Source organism: Melospiza melodia, unplaced genomic scaffold, assembly GCF_035770615.1.
Source record: "Melospiza melodia melodia isolate bMelMel2 unplaced genomic scaffold, bMelMel2.pri scaffold_70, whole genome shotgun sequence".
Classification (NCBI taxonomy): domain Eukaryota; kingdom Metazoa; phylum Chordata; class Aves; order Passeriformes; family Passerellidae; genus Melospiza; species Melospiza melodia.
Window position 1 is genome coordinate 2,240,796 of NW_026948802.1, and position 20,420 is coordinate 2,261,215.

The 20,420-nt window shown below is 49.0% G+C and overlaps 1 protein-coding gene across 1 annotated transcript in view; it reads right to left on the reverse strand.

The window, feature by feature from the left end:
* LOC134413989 (olfactory receptor 14J1-like) overlaps positions 1-19,412 on the reverse strand; it is a gene marked incomplete at its 5' end in the record, with an annotated part of 40,826 nt that extends 21,414 nt beyond the window's left edge. The window contains one exon of the mRNA XM_063147994.1: positions 18,792-19,412. Coding sequence (XP_063004064.1) covers positions 18,792-19,412 — 621 coding nt within the window. The remainder of the gene's footprint in view (positions 1-18,791) is intronic.
* Between the last annotated feature and the right edge of the window lie 1,008 nt (positions 19,413-20,420).

The following is a 20,420-nucleotide window of genomic DNA, read 5'->3' on the forward strand; positions in this document are numbered from 1 at the left end:
GCAAATTTGCTGATGCTGGACTCAATCCCCTCATCCAGATCATCAGTGCAAACATTGAAATTCACGCTGGCTGTTCTGCTCCCTGTGGACATCTACCAGCTCAGTCGAACTCTTGTCCTGAGGGCAACCTGTTCTAATATTGACAGTTGAGACAGACACTGTGTTTAGTAGCTTGGCCATTTCCTTATCTTTGGTTACTATGTTCTCCACTGCATCCAAAAAAGAGTACAGGTCCTCCTTGTCCCTACTTTTGCTATAATTTTTTCTTAATAAAACAATTTAATATTCTTTTTTTTTTACAGAGGTGGCCAGGTTACACTCTACTTGAGCTTTCACCTCTCAACTTTTTTTTCTGCATAACATAAGGACATCCTTAAAGACTTCCTGAGTTGCTGGTCCTTTTTACCCTGAGTTCCCAGAAAAGTTCCATGGGCAGCCAGGCCATATCGCCGGCCAGGGGCTATTTATAATTCACAAATGGGACGGGACTGCTAGGAACTTTCCTTGAGCTGTTTTAATTTTCATCACCAGTCTGATTACATGGTTATGGCAATGGGAAGATGCCATCAGCTCACAGCCCAGGCAGCAGACAAAGAACTTAATGTTGCAACTTCTTTTAAAAGTTTTTTGAACCAATCACACAAAGCAAAAGCATATTGACAGTAGTTGTATCCAACCACTTTAAGCAGATGTACATTTGGTTAAAACAATGCTTGCTTATTTCGAATACAATACCTGCATGTAAGCCTTAAAACACAATGCATTTAGCTCCATTATTAAGCTTCAAACTTCCTAATATCTTGCTAGATAAACTTCTCTGCAGCTTAGGGAGTTATTCTAGATGAGCGTTAATACACAGACTATTGTTCTATTTGTCCTTAGTTTTCTACTTTTTACATAATTTTCCTGCTGACCTATCTCATGGCTACTGCTTAGCTCAAATCACAATTCCACTGTCTATGTGGCCTGCCTTTTGCAGCTTTCCAAAAACCCTCTGATTTTAAGGATTCCCACATGGCAGTAATATTCCTCACCAGCTCATCTTTTGCCACACTGGGACAGGCTGCTCCTTCCCCCTAAGATTACTTTCTTGAAATGTGTCCATCCTTCCTGGATCCCCCTTTGTTTTTAAGGGCTGTTTCCCTTCAAAAAATCAGGATCTGATTTGGTTCCCCCCAAATCTGCATCCTAAATAGGCCAAAGTCTGCCCTTCCTAATTCCAGTGTAGAAGCTTTGTTGCTGCCCCTCCTTCTTTCACAGAACATTGAAAACTTGATTATTTCATGGTCACTGTGCCCCAGGCAGCCTCTGACCCCCACATCTGCCACCAGCCCTTCTCTGTTTGTGAACAACAGGAGACAGAGCTTTCCTTGGCAGTGGGAGTGTTACCAAAAATTTGGTAAAACAGAAAACTCCTTAACCCCAATGTAGCATTAAGAAGAAGCATTCTTTATTCATGGGGGATGCATGGGGGAGAGCTCCTCCCAAAGCCATGCATGCTGAGTGCAGGAAAGGTTCTGTTTATTTTCTGTATTTTGCACACATATTCATTGATTTTCCTTGACTAAACACACATATGATGATCATTTCCCCAAAATCATTAACATATTTCCCCTCCCCTTTACCCATGTGTTCTTCTCTCCTGGGGGTCTCTGGTGGTGCTTGGTGCTCATGGACCCCAATGTTCCAGTGGGCCTGGTTGAGCTGGCAGGACACTGAGGCTGCTGAACTTCCAGTTACCTTCTCACACAATGGGCACTGTGTAGTTTCCATAGGCCTGGGGCTGTGGAGAACAAGCTCCAGGTGTGAGCTCACCTGGTATACACAATTGATCATCTGGAAACATGAGGTCACAGAGTGGGCTATGACATCACAGAGTGGGTTATGTGAGGTCATCGAGAACTATGACCTCATAGACTGCATCTGTGACATCACATGGCAGAGATCTGATATCACAGAGAACGCTGTGACATCACAAAGTTGGCTGTGTCATCAGAGACCAATGTGTGACATTAGAGAAGGGGCTGTGACCTCACAGAGGGGCTATGTGACATCCCAGAGGGGCTGTGTGACATCCCAGCAGGGCTGTGTCAGGTCACTGGGTTGGTCACTCCGCCCCAGCTCCCCCTCACAATTTCTCCCAACAAGTCCAATGCTGTCCATGCCCAGCGGGGTCCCTGTGCCCCAGGATCCTCCCGGCCCACCTGGAGCCACAGCCTCCACCAAAGGATGTTCCACAGGATCCACCCCAGAGCCTGACATGGGGACAAGGGGCCAGGGCTGTGTGACCAGGACAGCAAGGACTGAGATTATCCAGGTCACTGTGGCCTGGGTTGGGTTCCCCAGGGCAGGAAAGATGTCTGGCAGCTGGAGCAGGGTCTGGGAAGGGCCTCCAAGGTGGGGCTGGAGCCCTTGGGCTGTGAGCAGAGGCTGAGGGAGCTGGGCTTGTCCAGCCTGGAGCAGGGAAGGCTGAGGGGCTCCTCATGCCAGCCTGGCAGTGCCAGCAAGGAGGGGATGGAGAACACAGAGCCAGGCTCTTCACAGGGGGCTGGGGGGAGACAAACACCAATGGATGGAAGGAGAAAGAGAAGAGATCAGCCAGGGCATGAGGAGATGAAAGGAGTCAGGCTGGTTTCAGCATTTCCTCAACACAAAAAGCAGCCTGACACCCCTTCTCCATCCACCACTGAAAGCTTTGCAAATCAGGAATTTTGAGCTCTTTTGCACCCACTCCAGAAGGAGCATCCTGATACAAGAACTTAATTGTGTTTATATCTATTACCACATATGTCTAAAATTACTTTTAGTATGGAAATCACTTGTGAATGGTGGACTCATCAGACACTGCTGGGACATTGCACATAGCTCAGGGAAGAGTGTGATTGTTATTAAATTGTGTCCTGTTCAACTGTGGTCTGTTGGCCATGAAGAGAAACTTTCAGTGCCTCAGAGTCCCACCAGTTCCTGACCCCCAAAGGACACAAACCTGATGAGTTGTGGTTCCCACTCCAGGGGTTGCACCTGGACCTCCTTCCACCCCAGAGCAGAGCTCCCTTGTCCCAGAAAGTCCCTGGCAATGCAGGGATGACGGAGACAGAACAGGCTGTGGGGATCAGGGATTTGGGGTGGTTGTAAGCCGAGGGTAGGACTCGGCCCTTGGCTGTGGTGAACCTCATCCCATTGTCCTGGGACCATGGCTCCAGCCTGGCCAGATCCCTCTGCAGAGCTTCCTGCCCCCCAGCACAGCCACACTGCCACCCAGCTTGGGCTCACCTGGGAACTGACTGAGGGTGCCCTCGATGGCCTCATCCAGATCAGCAATAAAGAGATTTCACTGACCTGGCCAAAATCCTGAGCCCTGGGGACACCCCTGGATGTGACTCCATTGCTCAGATGCTCTGAGTGCCAGGGGCTGGATGAGGGAAATGGTGGTGCGATAAATGAATAGGATTCATGCCAGCAATGGTAACTGTATCGATATTTTAGAAAAAAGTAATAGAGGAAAAGAATATATAATTAGTGTCACAAAACAGATGTTTTCAGATGTTCATGAGATTATAGGATCCAGGATGTAGATTGAGACAAGTAGCATCTGAAAACGGAGTATGTCTTGGGATAATTAGAGAATCAACCTTGAAATAAACAGAATTGAAATTATTTCAGGTGTCTATGAAATGAAAAGGCTTTCTTTTGGAATATAATGCTGGCTTCTACATGACTTGGGGCGCATCTGCAACATGTGGGGTTGTTCAAAGAATAGTGACAATAAAGAGAAGCCTTCATTGGATGTGACCACCAAAGAGCCAAAAGACCCCTTAGCAATAGTGCGAGCATGCGCTGTGAAGTACAGTGACATAGATTTCAAGAATCAAAAAGAGGAAGAGATTTATGGGAAAATATTGATGAATCTGTATTAGCATACAGTATATAGTATATAAACTTGTGTTTGGATTCCTGTGCTTTTTGTACAGGAGAGTGAGAAAAACCCTCCCCATATCCTGATTGATCAGTTTTGCTTATGCTTTATCAGAACCACTGAGAAATTTTTTGGTATCTGTTAGAGTTTATTTGACTGTAGTATTTTATATAAAATTGCTGCTCAGTTAAAATTGCTGCTAAATTCAACTTTGTTGTTTATTGAATTAGACGTGTAGAAATTCTTTCGTAACAGTGGGAAAGAGGTAGGGACAAAGTGTTATTCATAGCAATAAAAGGTGTTGATTTTCATATCTATTCTGACAGCATTAGAAGGTGCTTGGGGTCAGTATCAATTGGACATTGCTGATACCAATCTATAAAGAGGAAAAGAGAACTTAACAAGACAAAACAATTCTCTCCTAATTGTTTTCAATACAGTATATTCACTTTGAATACACTTCTGAAATTTGTCTAATTAACCGCAAAAGAATTTAGAACTTAAATGATTCTCAGGGGCTTTTCTTGGCATTTTGGGCAAATGTTTATGAGCCTTTGTCAGTGAATTCCTGAACTGAAGAGCTCAAGAAAGAAGAGGCCTCAGAAGGAGTAAAATTCATCAGCAACCTCCAAGTGGCTGAGGATCCATCCCCATAAGAGCAGCAATTTACAGAAAGGGGCACAGCTTTGTGGCTGCCCCAGCTCTGGGATGGGCCCTGGGCCTGGAGCAGGAGCAGCTCTTGAGGGCCCCAAGGCCGCGGCTCTTGTGCTGCCCTGGGCAGATGGGATGGCAGCAGGGGCTGCAGAGCTCTCAGCACCTCAGCCCGAGGGCAGCAGGGCAGCCAGGGAGCCTCCTTTGGCCTTGGCCAAGCCCCTTCCCCCATGGCTGGGGCTGAGTCCTGTGGCAGCTGCAGCTGCTGCTGTGCCCTTGCCAGGGGCTGAGGCCGTGGGGCAGTGCCCAGAGCAGCCTGGCCTGAGCAGAGCTGTGGGGCCAGAGCCGGCTGGGCTGGGCTGGGGAGAGGCCCTTGGTGCTGCCCAGAGCTCAGGGCAGCTGGCAGAGCTTGCAGGGAGCTGGGCTGTGCTCAGAGAGCCTGGCCCAGAAACCATCAGTGTCCATCTCAGCCTGGCTGAGCGTGCAGATACCAAGAAGAGCAGCCCAGAGTCCACAAGTTCTCTGGGTGGGAGCTGAGCTTGTGAGCCCCTGAGCCCTGCCAAGTGCTGGGGCTGCACCTCCATCTCCAGAGATGTGATAGATGGGAGCAGCGATAAATAATTCCTGCTGGATTGTTTCTTGTGTTTGCTTATACAGGTGACCTGCATCCATATGTAGAGGAGGAGTTTTGTGTCAGATACACTGGTAGAGTGATAAGATTAATATTTTTTAGCAGAATAAATTATTTAATGGATAATACACAATAAGGGAAAAAAAGACACATATGATGAGAAGAGCATCTGAGTTTTTAAGAGCATGAGACCCATTGATGTTCCAGCAGTCAAACCTGTTCAAATATTTTCCTCAGGGCTTCCTTGAGATGAGGATGACCACAAGAGGCCAAGGCCAGTCAGAGCTCTCTGTCCTGTCTCTCCTGGCAGCTTTTATCTGGGAGATACCCTTACATACAGGAAATTTTTCAGGGGGAGTATTCATTTTGGCTGTGGGCACCTGTAAAGATGGACAGTTCTTTTCCATAAGAAGGAAAGCATGGAGCCCCAGTTCTCCAGAGGCTGATGAGAGGCAGCCCTCAACATTCCAAGATCAGCTGGACCTGTCAGGTGGCTCCTGGGAGGCCAAGCTAGCCAGATCTGTTCCATGTTGCCTTGGTTTCATGGTGCTCTGCTGTATCACAATGTTCTCCTTGCTTCTGCAGTGTCACAATGGCCCCGTGCTTCCATGAGTCCCTGCAGGGTCACAGTGGCCCTTTCGTTCCCTGGGGCCCCACAGTGTCAAAATGGTCTCCATGATTCCATGGGGCCTTGCAATGCCACAATGCTCTCCATGGATCCACGGTGCCCCGCAGGATCACAACGGCCCTTTGGCTCCAGGAGGCCCTGAAATGCAGCAATGGCCTCTTGGTTCCACAAAGCTCTGCTGTTTCACACTGGCCCCTTGGGACCATGCAGCCCAACAGAGTCCCAATGATGTCCTTGGTTCCATGAGGCCACACAGTGTCACAATGGTCCCTTGGATCCATGAGGCCCTGAAGTGTCATCATGGTTCCACAGGAAGGAAAGCAGGAAGGAAAGCGTGGAGCCCCAGTCTTCCAGGAGCTGATAAACAGCAGCCACTGGAGGCCAAGGCCAGCCAGATCTGTATGTCCTGGCAGCTTTCACCTGGGAGCAACAGAATAAATATCTTGTATCTCAGATATAACTATTCTGTATCTCAGATTTACGGAATTTTGGGGGAAGAATCCCAATTTCAGCCCATGAGCACCTGGATGAGAAGGCCAGTTCTTTCCCTCAGGAAGGAAAGGACAGAGCCCCAGTGTTTAGATTAGAGGCAACCACCAGAGGCCAAATTGAGCCAGGCCTGTCTGTCCTTGCAGCTTTTGTCTGGGAGAAACCCTTGCATGTAGGGAATTATGGAGAAGTACCAATTTTGTCTGGAGCTGTGAGCAGAGGCTGAGGGAGCTGGGCTGGTCCAGCCTGGAGCAGGGAAGGCTGAGGGGCTCCTCATCCCAGCCTGGCAGTGCCAGCAAGGAGGGGATGGAGAACACAGAGCCAGGCTCTTCACGAGGGGGCCTGGTGGGAAAAAAAAGCCAATGGGTGGGAGGGGAAAGAGGGGAGATCAGCCAGGACAGGAGGAGATGAAAGGAGTCAGGCTGGTTTCAGCATTTCCTCAACACCAAGAGCAGCCTGACCTCCCTTCTCCATCCACCACTGACAGCTTTGCAAATCAGGAATTGTTCAAGCTGTTCTGTCCTCACTCCAGAAGGGGCATCCTGATATAAGATCTTAATTGTGTTTATATCTATCACAGAACCACGTTTGTGTGAAATAAATTTTAGTATGGAAATCACTTGTGAATGGTGGACTCATCAGACCCTGCTGGGACATTGCACATGGCTCAGGGAAGAGTTTGTAATTGTGTGATTGTTATTTTAATTGTGTGATTGTTATTAAAATGTATCCTGTTCATCTGTGGTCAGTTGGCTAGGTCCAGTGTGGAGTGGAAGGAGCTCAGATTTGTACAAGGCTGCTCTGAGTCCCAGGGCTTGGATAGGGGAAATGGTGGGGTTGGGGTAGGCACAGAGTCTGATTGATTGTCAGCCATGAAGGGTCTTGATTTTCATATCCATTCAAACTGCATGAGGAGGTACAGGGATTCAGTCTGAACATTGCACATGTCAATGAATTACTAGTGAAAAAAAAATTATAGGACCTAAAAAAATATTTTCTTTCTGTCTTTTTAATCTCAGGGTATTCACATTGAATAGGCTTCTGAAATCTGACTAATCAACCACAAAAGATTAGAACACTTAAATCAAATGACTCCCAGAGGCTCGGGTTTTTCAGGTGTTCTGAATGTTAATGAGCCCTGGGACACTGAATTCCTGCACTGAAGAGCTGAAGGCTGAACAAGCCTCTGCAGCAGGAAAATTCAGCAGCAGCCTCCAAGGTGCTGAGGATGTCAGCAGCCCCCACTGAGGCCATCCCTGCCCAGAGACCGTGGGGGAATGGGCAGACAAGGAGAGCGTCCCTGGGGCTGGGGCAGCACAACTCAGAGGCAGCAGCAGCTCCAGCTGGGAAATGGAGTGTGGAATGTGGCTGGGAAAGCCCTGCCTGGGCTGTGCCCAGCAGGACAGTGAAGCCCTGACTGCCATCTCCCAAAACAACTCACTCAAGGAGACATTTAAAAGAAATCACAATTGTCTGTGTCTTCTGATTTGGATTCACTGGAGAAATACTATCAAGAGATTCTCAAGACCTCAAAAGAGGAAAACAGCCTTTACTGGGAACTTTAGAAATTCAGAGAAATTTTGGCAAAAGGTTTAATACAACATTCAATCAACAAGAAACACTTCTCAAACCATTACCTTGGCCCATTCAACTTCACAAACTCTAAGCCTGTTGCATTTTAAGTTAATAAAAATTTGCAAGAAGAGGGAATTAGAAAGAGGAAAATAAAAATAAGATTTAGAGAAGCACAGACAGAGTTACCAACTCCTGGATTCCAGCACAGTTCAGATGGAAATTCCAAGAGAAGGTAGGGCCAAGATGTGTGCTTGCCTTGTGGTCAGCCTTCAATACCCCTTGGTCTCCCTGGGCCCTTCCCCCAGGTGGGACTGTGGCTCATTTGGTCCCTCAGGAGCTGGGCTGGGGGCTGCAGAGGTGGCTGTGGAGCATTGCCTGGGCTGTGCCAGGGACTGGCAGACACTGCTGGGCTGGGATAGAGGCTCTGGGGGGATTGGGGTTCCAGGGTAGGGCAGGGCTGGCGTTCCAGGGCAAGGCAAGGCTGGACCTGCCCCTTACTGCCTGACACATGAAATGTTTGTAGCCAACAATCTCCTCCAGTCTGTCACAACAGGGAATGTTGGAGGTGGAACCCAAATTTGGCCATGGGCACCTGGAGGAGAAGGACAGTTCTTTTCCATAGCACAGATCCCCAGTGTTTGGAAGGCAGGTGAGAGCCTCACTAGTCCAAGGCCAGCCAGACTTATCAGGAATGGCAGATTTTGTCTGAGAGCAGTCTTTAGATTTATGGAATTTTGGAGGTAGAATCTCAATCTCAGCCATTGGCACCTGGAGAAGCAGCACAATTCTTTTCCATAGAAAGGAAAGCATGGAGCCTTCCCCTGTGTTTCAGGAGCAGATGGGAGGTGATCCTTGAGAAACCACTTCCAGAAAGACTTGTCCTGGCAATATTTCTATGGAAACAATCTTTGGAAATAAGGATATTTGTAGGTGAAATCCCAATTCTGGACATGGGTGCCTGGAGGAGAATGACAGATCTTTTCCATAGGAAGGTAAGAATGGAGCCCCAGTGTTTCAGCAGCAGATGAGAAGAGATCCTCAACATTACAGGGTCAGCTAGACCAGTCAGGCAGTCCATGGGAGGCCAAACCAGCCAGACCTGTTCTGTGTTCCCTTGGTTTTATGGTGCCCCGTATTTTCACAATGGCCACTTGATTCCATACAGCCCCCCAATGACCCTGGGGGTCCCAGCAATTCCATGAGGCCTTGCAGTGTCACAATGGTCTCCGTGGTTCCCCAGGCCCCACAATGTCATATGACTCCTCTGTTCCATGAGCCCGGCAATGTCACAATGGACCTTTGGACCCTGGAGGTTTGCAGTGTCACAATGGTCTCCTTTGGCTACACAATGTCTCAATGGACCATTGATGAAAGGAGGCCCTTCTGTGTCACCCTGGAGCTTTGGTTCCATGCAGCCCTGCAGTGTCACAAAAGCCTCTTGGTTTCATGAGGCCCCACAGTATCACCATGGTCCTCTAGGTTCTGTGGGGACTCCCAGGGCCACAATGGTCTCACTGGTTCCATGAGTCCTCTCAGTTTCACAATGGTCTCCATGATTCCATGAGTCTCCTCAGTGTCACAATGATCTCCTTGGTTCCATGGTGCCCAACGGTGTCACAATGGCCCCTTTGTTCCATGAGGCTGTGAAGTGTCTTAATGGTCTCTCCATGGTTCCATGAGGCCTTGAAACATCACAATGGACCTTTGACTCCATTGAGTATTGCAGTGTCACAATGGCCCCTTGGTTCCATAACACCCCAAAGTGTCCCAATGGTCTCCATGTCTCCATGAGGCCCCGTGGTGTCACAATGGACCCCTGGTTTGATGGGGCCTCTCAGTGTCACAATGATTCCTACACTCCATGGAGCCACACAGTGTCAGTACAGCCCCCTCAGTTCCATGAAGCCCAGAAATGTCACAGTGGTCTCCATGATTCCATGAGATACCACATTGTCAGATTGGTCCCTTGGTGTCACAGGGCCCCACAGTGTCACAATGGTCCCTTGGTTCCATGGGCCCTGTGCTGCTGCATTCCCCCTCCCCTTCTCAGGCTGCCCTGCCAGCTGAGAAATGCTCCTTGGGCCTGTGCCTTGGCCAACAGCCCCTGGGCTCAGCTCCTCTGCAGCTCATCACAAACACTGTCTGCTCCAGGCACTGCTGCTGCCCAACCAGCTCCTGGTTTCTGGAGGAGCAGCCTTGGGAACTGTTTCTGTTCCCTCAGTGGCACAACATCCCTGTTCTCACCCTGCCAAAGAAAGCTGTTGGTGCCAAGTGCGGCCAGGATGAACCATTGCTGGGACTGAAGCTTCTCTCTTGGGGCCCTGCAAACAGCGCTCCAAAAGGAGCCCTTGGAGCTCTCCTGGGCCAGCGACTCCCTCTGAGTGGGGCCTCTCCCAGCCGGGAACTCTCCCGTTTGCTGCACCCGGGGATCCTGAACAACCACAGAGCCTGGGCCAATGCCCCCACTCCTCCAGGCTCAACCCTTCACCCACTGGGGAGAAGCCAAAGGATCCACAGGGAGCATTCCCTGCCCTCAGGGGAATTGCTCACAGGTGCCCTGCACTGACTATTGGTGTCTGTGTGTACACAGGAGTGCCTGTGCTGGGGAAATGTGGCAGAAATGCTCCTTTCTGAGGAGTTGGAGTGCCTTGAATAGCTGAGTCAGTCCGGCCTGTAGGTAAGGTAAAGTCATGAAGTCTCAGCTAAGTCAAATGCTGCTAAGAGTTGTTCTTTTGCTAAGTTGTTATGCTTAATATAACTTATAAGCTAAGTTGAATATTGTGAAGTGTTATTCCTCTGTTAAATTTCTAACATAGGTTTTCAGTTAGGTTAAATACTGTTAAGTGCTTTTCTTTTGCTAAATTGTGAACTTGACTGTATCAGTTAAATATAAGGTATAAGATAAGTCCTGTTAAGCTTGAGGTCTGTTAAGCTTTTAAGCCATATTCCTTTTATCCTTGCCCTTACAGTGCTTGTGTCACACACACAGACAGGGACAGTTCTCAGTTCATTTCTGGTTTGATTGCCTGGATTATGTTTGGTTTTGTTGTTGCTTTGTTTCTTTCATGTGCCTGAAGTGTCCACTCAGGTGTAGAGTGACTCTTGGCAAGGAACTTTGTGCCGTGTCCCTTAATAATAAATCTGGTTTTTGCTGATCCCTTGCTGGGGATTTTTTCAGTGCTCTCAAGCCCTCGTTCATGATGGTGAAGGAGCCCTGGCCCAGGCTCTGGCCCTGGGGGACACGGGGACGCTGCCGGGGGGTCCCTGTCCCCCTGTGCCACCCCCAGGGCCCTGGCCCCCCGTCCCCATGTCAGGCTCTGGGGTCGATCTCGTGGAACATCCTCTGGGGGAGGCTGCGGGGCCGGGGGCGGGGGGACCCGGGGGGACAGGGGACCCCGCTGTGCACGAGCAGGGTTGGACTGCTCTGGGGGGAACTGTGAGGGGGGCCGGGGCAGAGTGACCTCCCCAGTGCCCTCACACAGCCCCTGTGATGTCACACAGCCTTCCTGTGATATCACACAGTCATCTGAGACGTCACCCTGTGATGTGATAGAGCCATCTCTGTGATGCCACAGAAGACACTGTGATGTCAAAAAAGTCACCATGTGATGTCACTGTCTTTTTGTGATATCACAGTCTGTTCTGTGAGGTCACAGCCTGCTCTATGATGTTACACAGCCACCTGGTGATGTCACAAACCAATCTTTGATGCCACAGATTCATACTTTATGATGGCAGAGTCTGCTCTATGGCCTCACATCCTACTCTGTGATGCAACAGCCAGCTCTGTGATGTCACAACTCCCTCAGTGATGACACAAAACACTCAAGAACTCAGTTACATTGACATGCTGAAGTTTCTTGCACTTTGAAGAGATCCCTGTCAGGGACAGGACTGAGAAAGTGTCCCCAGGTTCCAGGGAGAGCAGAACACTGGAGGCAGTGATGACAGCTGGGGATAAGCAAGGCAAAGGTGTCTCTGGTGCTGAGCAAAGCTGGATGTGTTTGAGGAATGCAAAGGGCCAAGGCCTGAGCCCCAGCCCCTGGCCAGGCAGATCCTGTCCCTCCCTCCTTGCTCAGGGCTCTTCCCGGGATGGGCGCTGGCATGTGGGGATGTGCAATGCCAAGGGCAGGAGCATGGGGCGGCCCCTGCCAGGCTGCTGAGCAGGGACGAGGAGGCAATGAGGCCTCAGCCCTGCCAGGGTCACTTGTCCCCTCATGGCCTCAGGCTCAGGCCCAGCAGCCATGGCCAAAGTGCTGCCCATGTTGGGTCTGGCAGGGCTGTCTTGCAGCTGCTGCCCATCTCTGTGCCCTGTGCAGCCCAGGCTGTCCCATGGTGTCCCTGCCCTGTTCCTCTGTTCTTGCAGGCTGTCGTCCCTGGCACAGCACAGGCAATGCTCCACAGCTATTACAGTGTCCTGAGTGGGTCGCTGGAGGTGAGACAGAGACGAGAATCTTGTTTCTTGATCAGAAGGCTGGATTTATTGATATATGATATATAATACATATTACTATACTAAATAGAATAAAGAGAGAAGTTTGCAGATGCTTGCTAAGCTAAGAATAGAAAAAAAGAATTCTATAACAAAGTTGTGTCCAGGGAGTCATTCCCCAGCTTGTTCCTGTGATTGGCTCTTAATTATAAACAAGCACATGAGACCAATCACAGAGGCCCCTGTTGCATTTCACAGCAGCTGATAATAATTGTTTACATTCTTTTTCTGAGGCCCTTGCTTCCCAGAAAATGCAGAAATCTGAAAGAAAGGATTTCTGTGAAAAAAATGTCTGCGACACACAGCCACCTCTGCAGCCCCCAGCCCAGCTCCTGAGAGACCAAATGCCACCAAGTCTGACCTGGCGGAAGGGCTCAGGCAGATCAAGGGGTATTAAAGGCTGACCACAATGCAAGCACATATCTTGACCCTACCTCCTCTTGGAATTTTCATCTGAACACCACTGAAATCCAGGAGCTGGTAGCTCTGTGTGTGCCTCTTTATATCATTTTTGTCTTTCTGTCTTTTTGTGTTTTCTGTTTCTGTGCTCCTGCAAATTTTGATTAACATTAAATTGAACAGGCTTAGAGTTTGTCAAGTCGAATGGGCCTAGTCAATGCTTTGAGAAGTGTTTTTTGTTGATTGAATGTCTGTCATTGTTTGACACGAGAAGAATTTTCAAAAGCAATTCAAAACTTTTTGTGTAACTGACAATCTGTTAAACTATTAAGGTACTGAACACACCTCTGTGAAACACATATGTTAAAGATGAAAAAAGCCAGGAACCTCCTCTTTCTTTTCCAGTCAACAAAGCAGCAGCAGGCCCTGGCCCTGGCCCCCATCTCAACCAAACCAAACCAAACCAAACCAAGGAACCCTGCCGTGGGCTGAGCCCCTTTCCCCCACCTCCCCCAGGATGCCCCCCCCATTGACCCCATTCTAACCAAACCATACCCCAAAAACTACCAAACAGGAAAAAAAAAAGGTTCTACAAAACCCTAACCAGAACAAAGCTAGACACACCTATTAAAATTTAGGATCAAGTCCCCTTCCCCCAACACCACTCAAACCATAAACCTCTACAACCTGCAACCCATAGAAAATAACCTAACAACTAAAATTAAACACAAAACACCCGAAAAACAAACCATAAAACCAATCCCAACAGAGTCCAACCACAACTTCCACCACAAGTTATTGACAGGTCAGGTGTTAATCCTTTCAATACTTCAATACTCCCTCAAGTATAAAAAAACCCCAAAATACAAGCATATAAAAAACAATATAAAACCATCAAAGTCAGTAAACGAGAAATTAAATCCCAAATAAAAAAGAAGAAAAAAATATCTTCATCTTAAAACTAAAATCTTCTTATAAACTATAAAGAAAAAACTCTTTTCCTTTATTACACATAAAACTAAAAACCAAAATTCAAAATAATATCAAACAAAAACTTCCATACTAAAGTAAACAAACATTTAAATAACTGTAATTTCATCAAAAGATTAGGCAGGGGAAAAGAAGTAATCCAGTATCCCCAAGAGAAGATCTCTATTCCCAGAGATAAAAATAATTTTAGAAGAAAATAATAAAAACTGTTACCTTTAAACAACTCATCTTTAAAACATTTTAGAATTAAACTGAAAAAAGAGTATTCTACAATTAGTAAACTAAGTAGAAATTTTAAGTTTACTTTCTTTACATTGTCAGTAAAAAGAAAAAGTTGCAGAGAAAAAAAAGTGTTCTAAAGAGTTTAATTTAATTCTTACTACCTCTCTCTTTTAAATTTATTTTCAATAAAATTGTCCTTTAAACCCTTTTAAATGTTTTGGCTTACTTTACCTTTCTCGTAATCCAATCTCACAACAAAATAAATACATAAATAATTAACCGACACTAAAACCCACCACACTCATCAGTACATTAATTAGGAAATCTCACAATTAGAAAAATCCTAAATTAACAAACCAAAACCACTACAATGTCGTAATAAACCTTTTGCCAAAGTTTCTCTGATTTTCTAAAGTTGCCAGTAAAGCCTGTTTTGTTGTTTTGAGCTCCTGAGAATCTCTTGTTGGTATTTTCCAGGGAGTCCAACTCAGAGGACACAAACAATTGTAATTCCTTTTAAATGTCTCATTAAGAAAATTGTTTGGGAGATGGGATTTCAGGGCTTTTGTGTCCGGCTTGGCCCAGCCCAGGCAGGGCTTTCCCAGCCCCATTCCACACTCCATTTCCCAGCTGGAGCCGCTGCTGCCTCTTAGTTGTGCTGCCCCAGCCCCAGGGATGCTCTCCTTGTCTGCCCATTCCCCCACGGTCTCTGGGCAGGGATGGCCTCAGTGGGGGCTGCTGACATCCTCAGCAACTTGGAGGCTGCTGCTGAATTTTCCTGCTCCAGAGGCTTGTTCAGCCTTCAGCTCTTGAGTGCAGCAATTCAGTGTCCCAGGGCTCATTAACATTCAGAACACCTTAAAAAGCCAAACCTCTTTGGATAATTTGATTTCAGTTTCCAAATCTTGTGTGGTTAATAAGAGAGAATTCATAAGTGCATTCAACTGAAAATAAAAACACTGTGAGAAAACATTTCTTAGGTCCTGCTTCAGTTTTTTTAAATTTATTTTATTAACAGGGGAATGTTAATAGCAATCTCCAGTTGACACTGAATCCAAGTACCTCCTCATGCAGTTTGAATGGATATGAAAATCAAGACCCTTCATGGCTGACAATCAATCAGACTCTGTCCCTACCCCCACCCACCATTTTCCCCATTCAAGGCTGGCACTCAGAGCAGCCTTGTGCAAATCTGAGCTCCCTCCAGCCCAGGCTGCACCTGCAGCTTTCAGCTCCTTGGCTCCAACTCCCACCTGCTTTCCTTGGAGAAGGAGCTGCCCGAGACACAGAGGGATGTTCATTTCTTGTCAGCCAACAAAGACAAGGGAAGGCACATCTCCATCAAATGCAAAAGTCATTCTCCTCCTGGGCACTGCCCTGCACTTGATTCACCACAGCCTGTCCTGTTTCCTTCATCCCTGCATTGCCAGAGACTTTGTGGGACAAGGGAGCTCTGCTCTGGGGATGGAGGGAGGTGCAGGTGCCACCACTGGGATGGGAACCACAACTCATCAGGTTTGTGTCCTTTGGGGGTCAGGAACTCAGAGGCACAGAAAGTTTCTCTTCATGGCCAATAGACTATAGTGGAACAGGACACAATTTAATAACAATCACACTCTTCCCTGAGCTATGCGCATGGTCCCTGCAGCATCTGATGATTCCACCATCCACAAGTGATCTCCATACTAAAATTAATTTCACACAATGTGGTTCTTTAATAGATACAAACACAATTAGTTCTTGTATCAGGATGCTCATCCTGGTGTGGTGCAAAACAGCTCCAACAAATCCTGATTTGCAAATCTGTCAGTGGTGGATGGAGAAGGGAGGTCAGGCTGCTCTTGGTGTTGAGGAAATGCTGAAAGCAGCCTGACTCATTTCATCTCCTGTCCCGGCTGATCTCCCCTCTTTCCCCTTCCACCCATTGGCTTTTGTCTCCCCCCAGCCCCCGGTGAAGAGCCTGGCTCTGTGTTCTCCATCCCCTCCTCGCTGGCACTGCCAGGCTGGCATGAGGAGCCCCTCAGCTTTCCCTGCTCCAGGCTGGACCAGCCCAGCTCCCTCAGCCTCTGCTCACAGCCCAAGGGCTCCAGCCCCACCTTGGAGGCCCTTCCCAGACCCTGCTCCAGCTGCCAGACATCATTCCTGCCCTGGGCAACCCAAACCAGGCCAAGTGACCTGGATAATCCCCGTCCTTGATGTCCTGGTCACACAGCCCTGGGCCCTTGTCCCCATGTCAGGCTCTGGGGTGGATCCTGTGGAACATCCTTTGGTGGAGGCTGTGGCTCCAGGTGGGCCGGGGGGATCCCGGGGGACAGGGACCCTGATGGGCATGGACAGCATTGGACTTGTTGGGAGAAACTGTGAGGGGGATCTGGGGCAGAGTGACCAACCCAGTGACCTGACACAGCCCCTCTGGGATGTCACACAGCCCCTCTGGGATGTCACGTGTCCTGCTCTGGGATGTCACAGCCCATTCTCCAATGTCACACAGCTGGTCTCTGATGTCACACCAGAGTCTGTGATGTCATAGTCTGCACTGTGATGTCACACCTCTGCCCTGTGATGTCACAGCTGGATCTCTGGTGTCACAAAGGCAGACTATGATGCCATGGCTGCTCGATGACCTCACCTAACCCACTCTGTGATGTCACAGCCCACTCTGTGACCACATGATACCAGATGATCAATTGTCTGCACCAGGTGAGCTCACACCTGCAGCTTGTTCTCCACAACCCCAGGCCTGTGGAAACCACACAGTGCCCATTGTGTGAGAAGGGGAACTGGAAGTTCAGCAGCCTCAGTGTCCTGCCAGCTCAGCCAGGCCCACGGGAACATTGGGGTCCACGACCACCAGGGCTCACCAGAGAGACCGCCAGACAGAAGAACACACGGGTAAAGGGGAGGGGAAATACGTTAATGATTTTGGGGAAATTATATTCATATGTGTGTTTAGTCCAGGACAATCAATGCATATGTGTGCAAAATACAGAAAATAAACAGAAACTTTCCTGTACTCAGCATGCACGGCTTTGGGAGGAGCTGTCCCCCGTGTATCTGGCTGAATAAAGAATGTTGCTTCTTAATGCTACATTGGTGTTAAGGAGTTTTCTATTTTAACAAATTTTGGGTAACACTCCCACCCAGAGGTCTGGAGGTGCCAGTGTGACCCCACCCAAACAAGGACTGGAAGGAGGATCTGGGGAACTCCAGGCCTGTCAGCCTGACCTGGGTGCCCGGCAAGGTTATGGAACAGATCACCTTGAGTGCCATCACAGGGCACCACAGGATGGCCGAGAGATCACAGCCAGCCAACATGGATTTCAATATCTGCACTGATGATCTGGATGAGGGGATTGAGTCAACCATTGGCAAATTTGCAGATGACACCAAGTTGTCTGGGAGTGCTGATCTGCTTGAAGGTAGGAGGGCTCTGCACAGGATTTGGACAGGCTGGATCCAGGGCCCAAATCCAACAAGGTGAGGTTTAACCAGTCCATGTATTGGATCCTGCACTTTGGCCACAACAACCCCTGCAGCAATACAGGCTGGGGACAGAGTGGCTGGACAGCAGCCAGGCAGAAAAGGCCCTGAAGGCACTGATGGACAGCAGGCTGGACATGAGCCAGCAGTGTGCCCAGGTGGCCAAGAAGGGCAATGGCTCCTGGCTGGATCAGGAATGGTGTAGCCAGTGCCAGCATTGCAGGCAATACAAATCTCTGCAATGGTGTACCAGGGCAGAGATGGGCTGTTTGAAGGGGAAGGAACAGGGGTGGGCAACAGGAAGAAATTTAGAGCAGGAAGAGTAAAGAAAGCAAAGGTGAAGCCAAGGAAACGCTCAGGGCAGTTTGGGGGTGGCTGCCAGGCAGCCCTGGCTCTGAGCAACAGCGTCTGCAGTGGGACAGGAAACTCCCAGCTCATGGGAACAAACTTTCTGGCTGACTGCAGAGGCCAGGACAAAGCTGAGTGGTTTCCCTGGTGTCCCCCAGCCCTTGCTGCCCCCAGGGGCGGATGGCATTTGTGCCCCCTCAGGTTCATGTCCCCACACCAACAGCATGGGGGTGCTCCCCCTGCTCTGTGCAATGCAAAGAGGGGCTGCTGAGCCAGTGCTGCCATATATCTGTGCCTGCAAGGATGGGGCACCTGTGTGAGCTGGGGGAGAGGCCAGGGCTGCAGAGGGGGGATGTTGTTGGCAGCTCCATGGGGATGCTCTGGGACGCTGCCCTGGGCTGTGCAGCGCACTGGGGATGGATCAGCCCCTGCTCTGCTGCTCCTTCCCATCTCCCCCAGGGCCCTTGCAGAGCCCCAGCCATGCTGTTTGCCCCCAGCCTGCACACGGCCAGCCTGGGGCTGCTCATGGGGCTTTTCTGTGCTGAGCATTGGCCTGGGTGTGTCCTTGAGAGAGCCTGGGCAAGGAGCCTGGAGCCCCCAGGCCCTGGCCTGAGGCGTCAGTGCTGCCCCAGCAGTGCCCATGGCCTGTCCCTGCTCCAGAGAAGAGAACAGAAGGGGCATCTCTGGTGAAAACAATGCTGGGGGATCGTTTAGTTCCTTTAAAGCAACCAAGAGCACAGCCCCTCATTGACACAGGCTGTTGCCACAAGGAAGGTGGAGAGAAACACAATTAGAAATGGCACAATCATATTTATTAGTGGACAAGGTGAAAAAAGTAAAATAAAAAGAGAAAGAACCTCCAAAATGAAACCAAGCAGAAGTATCAAAGATGACTTTTATTACAAGTGATTTGCAGAAATTGGCCAACAGTTTAATGTTTCTGAAACCATCCAGTCATCAGTATCCACACTGCGGCCTTGAGCTCCTGGTTCCTCAGGCTGTAGATGAGGGGGTTCAGGGCTGGAGGCACCACTGAGTACAGAACTGACACTGACAGATCCAGGGATGCAGAGGACATGGAGGGGGGCTTTAGGTAGGTAAAAAATGAGGTGCTGATGAACAGGGTGACCACGGCCAGGTGAGGGAGGCAGGTGGAAAAGGCTTTGTGCCGTCCCTGCTCAGAGGGGATCCTCAGCACGGCCCTGAAGATCTGCACATAGGAGAAAACAATGAACACAAAACATCCAAGTCCTAAACAGGCACACACTGCAAGAAGCCCAAGTTCTCTGAGAAAGGTTTTAGCACAGGAGAGCTTGAGGATCTGTGGGATTTCACAGAAGAACTGGCCCAGGACATTCCCATGGCACATGGGCAGGGAAAATGTATTGACTGTGTGCAGCAGTGAAAAGAGAAAACCACTGGCCCAGGCAGCTGCTGCCATGTGGGCACAAGCTCTGCTGCCCAGGAGGGTCCCGTAGTGCAGGGGTTTGCAGATGGACACGTAGCGGTCATAGCACATGATGGTCAGGAGGGAAAGCTCTGCTGACATGAAAAAAGCAAAAAAAAAGAGCTGAGCAGCACATCCTGTGTAAGAGATGTCCCTGGTGTCCCAGAGGGAATTGTGCATGGCTTTGGGGACAGTGGTGCAGATGGAGCCCAGGTCAGCGAGGGCCAGGTTGAGCAGGAAGAAGAACATGGGCGTGTGCAGGTGGTGGCTGCAGGCTATGGCGCTGATGATGAAGCCATTGCCCAGGAGGGCAGCCAGGGAGATTCCCAGCAAGAGGCAGAAGTGCAGGAGCTGCAGCTGCCGCGTGTCTGCTAATGCCAGCAGGAGAAAATGGCTGATGGAGCTGCTGTTGGACATTTAAAGTGCCTTTACATGAGGATCTGTAAGAAAAGAAATCATGGAATAGTTGGGTTTGGAGAGGATTTTAAATATCCCAGCACATCCCAGAGTAAGTTTCCCCCCACTGCCTGCCCAGGGCTCTATTGCCTGGAGCTGTCCCTGCCAGCAGCTGCTTCCCTGTGCCCAGGGCTGGGCCCTGCATGTGGTATCTCAGCACCTCAGGACTGATGTGAAGAGTGGCCGAGATCACCCTTGGGGAGCTCGGGAGTCCTGGAACGTTGCCAGAAGAGTCTGGTGGCTGGACTTTGATCCTACACAGGAGACGACACCTGTATGAGGATGGGAGGATTTCACTGGGTGAATGGTGAGGGGATAAGTTAATTAGAGTGTAAGACACAGGATTTAGGATTTCTGTACAGGGGGGTCTAAAGAAGTAAGATGGAGGAATTGGGGCATGTCCTGTTCTTCTTCTTCTTCTTCTTCTTGGCCTCCATCTTCTGTGGTGATGTTGGCACTTTGGGATTGGTTATTACTAAAAGTGCACTGGTTAATAAGGGTAAAAGGTATTGGGGAAAAAGTATAAATATTGTATACGTAACTTCGAGTATAAAGATAAGTGACCGCCCCAGGGGCTCTCAGTGTGCCCATGGCTGACATGCTGTGCAGACCTCTGTCGGGCCGAGAGAAAATCTTTTAGATAAACAATTAATAAACACCGAGACCGAGAAAAGATCTGAAGTCTCTTCTCGTCCT